The 7,026-nt window shown below is 51.5% G+C and overlaps 1 protein-coding gene across 1 annotated transcript; it reads left to right on the top strand.

Annotated features, from left to right (window-relative positions):
- The first annotated feature begins 269 nt into the window (after positions 1-269).
- Positions 270-5,504, top strand: CIAO2A (cytosolic iron-sulfur assembly component 2A). The gene is made up of 5 exons (XM_062000341.1): positions 270-498; positions 1,371-1,535; positions 2,396-2,445; positions 4,003-4,048; positions 5,025-5,504. The coding sequence occupies exons 1-5, from the start codon at positions 372-374 to the stop codon at positions 5,120-5,122; spliced, it is 486 nt and encodes a 161-aa protein (XP_061856325.1). The 5' UTR covers positions 270-371; the 3' UTR covers positions 5,123-5,504.
- Positions 5,505-7,026: the final 1,522 nt, after the last annotated feature.

Genomic DNA, 7,026 nt, shown 5'->3' on the forward strand with positions numbered 1-7,026 from the left:
AGCTGCTGGAGCCCAATCCCTGCCCTCCCCCTGCCCAGCCCAGCACTGACCCACGGCTTTGGGGTCCCTCCAGGGCTGGGCACTCCCCCAGCTCCCTGGGCAGCCTGGCACAGGGGCTGACACCCCTCTCAGGGGAACAGTCAGCAACCGGCCGCCCACGGTGGGGACGGGACGGGACGGGACGGGACGGGACCTGGCCACGCCCCCGGGGCGGGGCATCCGTACACTGACCACGCCCCTGACAGACCACGCCCCCGTTGTGGCCCCGCCCCCTCCGCTCGGCCCCGCCCCCGGCTCGGAAGTGTCGGCTGCCGGGACGGTGGCCGCGAGGGGCCGGTGCGGTTCGCGCTCTCCCATGGCGGAGCGGGAGGATGTCGTTGGTGCTGGGGCTGCTGTCGCACACGCTCAGCAGGGTGCTGTGGTACTCCGGGCTGCGTAGGGGCTGCCATGCTCCTCGGAGCCAGGCCATGGAACAGGACAAGGCGCTCGAGGTTTACGGTGACTGTCGCGGAGCGGGTGCAGGTTCCAAGGGTCGTCCCTGGGGCGGCCGAGGGGCTGTGTGGTGGGGGGCTGTGAGGAGGGGCCGTGAGGGGTCGGGGCTGTGAGGAGGGGCCGTGGGGCTGTGAGGAGGGGTCGTGAGGGGCCGTGGGGCTGTGAGGAGGGGTCGTGAGGGGCCGTGGGGCTGTGAGGAGGGGTAATGAGGGGCCGTGGGGCTGTGAGGAGGGGCCGTGGGGCTGTGAGGAGGGGCCATGGGGCTGTGAGGAGGGGCCGCCGTGGGGCTGTGAGGAGGGGTTGTGAGGGGCCATGGGGCTGTGAGGAGGGGCCGTGAGGGGTCGTGAGGCAGGAGGCTGTGAGGAGGGGTAATGAGGGGCCATGGGGCTGTGAGGAGGGGTAATGAGGGGCCGTGGGGCTGTGAGGAGGGGTAATGAGGGGCCGTGGGGCTGTGAGGAGGGGTCGTGAGGGGCCATGGGGCTGTGAGGAGGGGCCGTGGGGCTGTGAGGAGGGGTTGTGAGGCAGGAGGCTGTGAGGAGGGGTCGTGAGGGGCCATGGGGCTGTGAGGAGGGGTCGTGAGGGGCCATGGGGCTGTGAGGAGGGGTAATGAGGGGCCATGGGGCTGTGAGGAGGGGTAATGAGGGGTCATGAGGCTGTGAGGAGGGGTCATGAGGCAGGAGGCTGTGAGAAGGGGTAATGAGGGGCCATGGGGCTGTGAGGAGGGGTGGTGGGGGGCCATGGGGCTGTGGGGCACGTACCACGGTCACTGTTAGGATCCTGAGAAGGAGGGTGCTGAGGGAGCTGTCTTAATGCACTGCTTCATGGGCTGCTGCTTCAGGAGAGCTGCTTCATTGCTGGCCACTTGTCCTCTGCTTTAGACATAATCCGTACTATCCGGGACCCAGAGAAGCCCAATACTTTAGAAGAACTGGAAGTGGTGACAGAAAGCTGTGTGGAAGTGCAAGAGATAGGTGAAGATGAGTATCTGGTTATCATCAGGTTTACACCCACAGTACCTCATTGCTCTTTGGCTACTCTCATAGGTAAGATTTCTCTCGTGTTGATCTGTAACTGTGGGCACAAAGTGAACTTCAGGTTGTTGGAGTGACATCAGTCTTAAGTTAAACTCCTCTATGTTCTCCACATAGTTTATTAATGTTAAATTGAGAGCTTGGCAGTTTAGAAAAGGTTGAAACCTGATGCTTGTCTCCATCACCTTTGCCTGAGCTTGTGGGCTCTTCTCCATTCCTACATGTTTACCAAACAAACCTCCCATGCCATCCCAGAGAGAGCTGTGAGCTGTTGGGGGTTGGAAAGCAGTTCAGCTGAATGAGAATCCACACTGGCTTATTTTCCCTCCCCCCCCCCATTATTTATGGTGAGATTCCACCTGAAAAAGCACATCTGGGCTCTCTGAAATGGTTTGTTCAAGGGGACCAGAGTTAGCAACCTTTACCACTACTTACCAATACTGAGACTTCTCAGGCTGCTTTAAAGACTTAAAGGAAAATAAGTATTTGATGTAATGAAGAGGTGTCTCTGCCCAAACAAACCTCTGCAGCTTTATGCAGAAAGTATAGATTGTAAAGCATTAGCATGGCCAGCAGGAATAATTGATTTCCAGTTTAACCCTGGTAGGAGCAGCCTGGTAAGTGGGTGAAGGCTCAGACCTTGTGCACATCAGCTCTTAAACTCGGTGCTAATCATCTTCTCAGCACTGCAGTGGCAGCCAGGTCCTTGGTGCCTGCCTGTGCAGCTGCTAGCAGCACGCTGTGCCCTCTGAGGCACAGGTTCTTGTGCTGTTCCACAGAAGGGTTTTGACTGTTAAACAGGGATTCCATGAAAATGCACCTCAAACCTTGAATCTTACAAGACAAATCTCTTCTCTGTTTTCTTTAAACAGGCCTTTGTTTAAGAATAAAACTTCAGAGATGTTTGCCTTTTAGACACAAGGTAAAGTATCTGTCCTGGAACTTGCTTTAAATGACAGGAATACGTGCCCAGATCTCTTTAAAAGAGCATCTGCTGCAGGGTCAAGTCACTCTCAAGTACTTGGGTTATTCCTTCCCTTCCCAAAGCACCCTTTCTCACTGCAGTAGCTGGTGTTGAAGGGGATCCCCTTGGCAGCTGCCATTCAGGTCCTTGCTTGGTGGAAGAAGGTGTTTTCAAATCCAGATTTCCAGGCATCATAAATGTAAGACATGAAGAGTTCCTGACTCTGCTGTGCCATTTGGAATGTCTGAGAGCTGTCCCAGTGGCAACCAGCCCTGACACCAAGAGAACCACCTGGGTGTCAGTTAGGGACCGATGAAGGGCAGCTCCACTGCTTGATGTAGGCATCATCTGGGAAGTGAAACCTTCAGAACAAGGTCACTGGGGTTTAGAGGAACTGCAGAATTCAGAACTGAAACTGCATGGAGGGAATCTCTTTACACCCTGTGCCTCAGATGGCACAGAGGCCTGGACCTGCCCACTGTACTGTCCCTACCAGGGGCAGCCCTGGCTCTGCTGCTGGAGTGGGAGAAACTCAGCAGAAAACAGGGGTGACACATCCTTAAAGAAAGCTCTGTGGGTCTGAGCAGGAGCAGTAGACCTTTTTGCCTGAAGTACTTTAAAGCCTAAATTAATTAGCCAAGGATTTCTGGTGTTGATTTGGGGCTTTGTTTTGGTTTTGGAGTTGCTGGCCTCACCTTTCCAGCTCAACAGTGTAAAGCAAGACCTGAATTACCAGAAAATTAGGTAGACAGTGGTTTGTTGTGCTGGACACATGGTGACAAATAGGTTCAGCTTCAGCAAGATAAGATACAAGGCACAGGATTTGTTTCCTTGGTTTTCCTTTGGTCCCTCAGGTTGATGGGGCCTCCCTGCAGCTCGGCCTGTGGATGGTGTTGATGTCGTTTTTGCCAGGCCTGTTAAATGCAGGAGGGACATTTAAGCCTGTTTAGATTCTGGTCTTACAATCTGTTTCCATGCAGGAAGTAGGTGCTGCATTACACTGCCATTACCACATAGACTATCTGTGCTTCTCATCATTGAGCAAGACTTAATAGGAACATCTTGCTAGGAGTCTCTTCCTTAGGATGTCTTCAGAAGAGTGCTTAGCTTGTGAAAGTGGCACTTGCATTTCTAGTGGCTTCTAAACAAATTGCTCCAGAGTTGCAGCCTGCAGAGAGCATGTTGGAAAAGCAGTGCCAGTTCTCCACTGTTGCCAGGAGCCTCAGTGCAATCAGGCTTTCAGGAGAGCTGCTGGTGTTAGGGATGAATGCCTCCAGAGTTTTGAAGTAAGATTATAGGGGCCTCTCTGACATGGGAGAGCTGATGCTCTTGTGGTTGTGCTGCAGCGAAATCCACCATCAGCCCTTGGCATTGCTTCCCTCCTGTTGTCTGTGAGCATTTTTGGGAGGATGAATTCAGGGCATTGTTTGTGTGCTGTACACTTTGTTTTTCCTTCAGTGATGAGTGTGTTGAACTGCTGATGTATGCATCTAACACTAACCATCTCTCCTCTAGCTGGAAATCTACATATCTGAAGGTACCCATTCCACTGAAGAAGACAGTAAGTAGAGCTTACGAGTGAGTCTTGGTTCTGACAAGTCCTTCTCCTACCTTTGCTGTATTCATTTCTGAAAAGGATGGTTAAAGCTTTGGAATAGAGAGCAGGTAGCTGAGGCTGTCTCAAGTGCTGTCAACACTGGCTGCTGCTGCTTGTTCTGGGTTTTTAAACAAACCCCCCACAGTTCTTAGATGGTGTTTATACCCAGAAGCTGCTGTTGGGTAATTAACTTGAAGAACTGACTGGTTATCTCTCTGTCTTGACATCATTGTAACAAAAATAGGTGTTTCTCAGTCAGTGTTTAAAATAAAGGACATAGAAGTTTCCTTCAGAGCTCTGGCCACTCACTGCCTCAAACAACTGTTGCAGCCTTTGTGCAGGCCATGCCCCAGGCTCTTTGGTTCTTGGGTATCTTTGGGGGAAATTGGTTCTTTTTGATCAAGTGACCAGAAACTGAACCTGGAGCACTTGGGCTACTAATTCCTCACACATTTCACTCTTCATTTCAAGACATGCCATTAGAGCATCTGATGTTCTCTTCCTAAAACAGACAAGTAACAAAAATGTCTGGTTTCTGATGGTTGTTTTTTGTGACTGAGCTTTCACTTGCTCTGCTCCCCGTTCCCTGTCAATCCTCTGTCTCCTGGCTCATGAGCACCCTCTTCTTGTCTCCTTGTCCTTCTGTTGTGTCTGGCACAACCTTCTCCTTCCAGGCCATGCACCTGAGGTCCCTGCCCATCTGGGGCTTTATCAGCCATTGCACAGATGCCAGGTTTGGGTGTGATACAAAGATACCTTCTGCCCGAGGGAACTGGGCACAGGGTTGGCCCAACGTGCTGCCACCGGCCGTTTTCTTGCCTGTGAGCTGGCTGGTTGCTGGGTTTGGGGAGGCTGCACTGCAGCTCCTGTTACCCTTGCAGTGGGTGTAAAGTGCCACTGGAAACTGCTCCTCACTTGAATTTTGTGTGATGTTTTGCAGTCAACAAGCAAATCAACGACAAAGAGAGAGTAGCAGCTGCCATGGAGAACCCAAACCTGCGTGAAATCGTGGAGCAGTGTGTAACAGAGCCTGACTAGGAGCTGCAGAACCCCCAGAGTTGCCACTTTTGATACATTTCTTAAGACACCTTTGTTTAAAAAACAAGAGAAAACAAGAATAACCAAGGCCTTGCGTGGAACACTTGAGTTTTTTTTATCTTCCACGTTGCTTTTTTAAAGGAAAATGTTTATAATATGGATTTCAGTTATCATGGTTTAGTCTCTAAGATAAAGTGAAGTCTCTAGCATCAAGAGGTTGTAATTTCTGCTGTCCAGAGGTATATTTTATGATGAGAACCAACCCAACCCATATGTGTTGCCTTCTGATAGACATTGTGATACCAATTCAGTTTTGCAAGCCAAATTTCTACATTGTTTCAATCACTGTGCTGTAAAAATAAACCAGATTCCTGCACTGAAATGCTTCTGAGTTCAGGAGTTGATCCTCTTCAGCCTCAGGTTTAACTTTTTCATGGGTGATAAACACATCAGAGCTGCTGTGAATTCAGAGTTTAGAAGAGAGGGACTGGAGCAATGTGGGGTTTTTAGCAGGACACTATTCCTGCTGAACATTTGTGCCCTCTGCCCTGGCAAGCACAAGTTTCTGATTCTGGAGCCTTTGCTTTATCATTACCCTGAGGGGAATGAGGATGTTTTCCTGGGGACAAGGTCTTGCTGGTGTGATCCTTCTTTTTCTCATGACTTGCCTGCAAGGGGGAAGGTGAGAGAACCCCTCGGGCCTGCATTCATTCCTCAGCTTCCTGCTGCTCCCTCACTGACCTCCTCTGGGCACCCACCCTGTCAGCAGCTGTCCTGTGTCTTCTCCCTGGGGAAGTTCCCTTGGGTCAGTTTCCATTGCAGCTGTGTTTCACCATGGGTTTACCTTTCCCTGAAGAGAGGCAGATGTTTCTCACTCAGCTGTTCTCCTCCTCATGGTAAGGCCTTGGGGATAAGTGTGTGTGCAGGGGGAGAGGCTGCTGCCACCCGCCTCGTGGCCCTGGCACTGTGTGGGTGCCCCAGGGGTGTGCTGCACAGCAGTTCTCCCCTGCAGTGGGTGTGAGAGCCTGGGGGAGCTGTTCCTGCCTGAAACAGCAGTTCCTCTCGTGGGCTTGTGCTTGGTTAAACGGTGGGAAATGCTTGGGGTTCAGTGCAAACATCTGCTGAGACTTCAGGGATTTGTAACCATTTTGACAATAAAGCTTTCCCAGAGGCAAGGAACGACTGGATGGGCTCCAGGGGTGCTGTGCATGACGAGCAGGGGGAGGTTTTCCCCTTTGTGAAGCCTTGTATGGACACATGTCACAGCTGTGCCAACAGGAGTGTGGAATCTCCCTCCTCACAGTGCCAAAGTTAGCTTAGAAAACCAAAGGGGAGGAGGGGAGGGAGGAGAGAAGAACCCCCTCCCTTCCTTCGGTTCTCACATGTGTATGCAAATGCCTTTTGTAACTTCAGTTACTCCAATGAAAGTTTCCAAAGCCTTTGTGCTCTCGGTGCTGACTCTGAGTTCACCTCGAGGGAAGTCCAAGTGTCCTCGAGTGCCACTTTCTGCAGCTGCTTCTGTGAAGTGCAATTAGATGGAAGCTTAAATGTGGGACAGTGCTACGTCCCTGAGCTCAGGTATTCAGCAGGATGTGAAGGGAACCAGCTCTCCGTGTTTGCCTGGGAGACTCAACACTTGGTGCTATTTCCAAAATAAACAAAGGGCCCAGGGACCAAGTTTTAATGTGTTTTTTTTAATCCTAATTTGGGCAAAACCTAAACTCTGCAGCTTCAGCCTCCTGCTGCAGTGGGCTCTCAGGAGCTACCCTAAACCATGCATTTTACACTGTTTCTTTTGGGTTGGTGTGTTTGCTGGTCCTTTGGCTGGTTCTACTGATTTTTGGGAGTCTTTGGGGTTTTTTCCCACTTGGGGAGTCTTGTTAAACGCTCATTTCTTCTGTCAA

This window comes from Colius striatus, chromosome 7 (assembly GCF_028858725.1).
Source record: "Colius striatus isolate bColStr4 chromosome 7, bColStr4.1.hap1, whole genome shotgun sequence".
Classification (NCBI taxonomy): Eukaryota; Metazoa; Chordata; class Aves; order Coliiformes; family Coliidae; genus Colius; species Colius striatus.

Excerpts from the sequence above, each read along its gene's own strand:
- CIAO2A (XM_062000341.1), top strand. The coding sequence starts at position 372 with ATGTCGTTGGTGCTGGGGCTGCTGTCGCACACGCTCAGCAGGGTGCTG. Across the intron at positions 1,536-2,395 it reads CTCTTTGGCTACTCTCATAG|GCCTTTGTTTAAGAATAAAA; the intron begins GTAAGATTTCTC and ends TTCTTTAAACAG. Across the intron at positions 2,446-4,002 it reads GTTTGCCTTTTAGACACAAG|CTGGAAATCTACATATCTGA; the intron begins GTAAAGTATCTG and ends TCTCTCCTCTAG.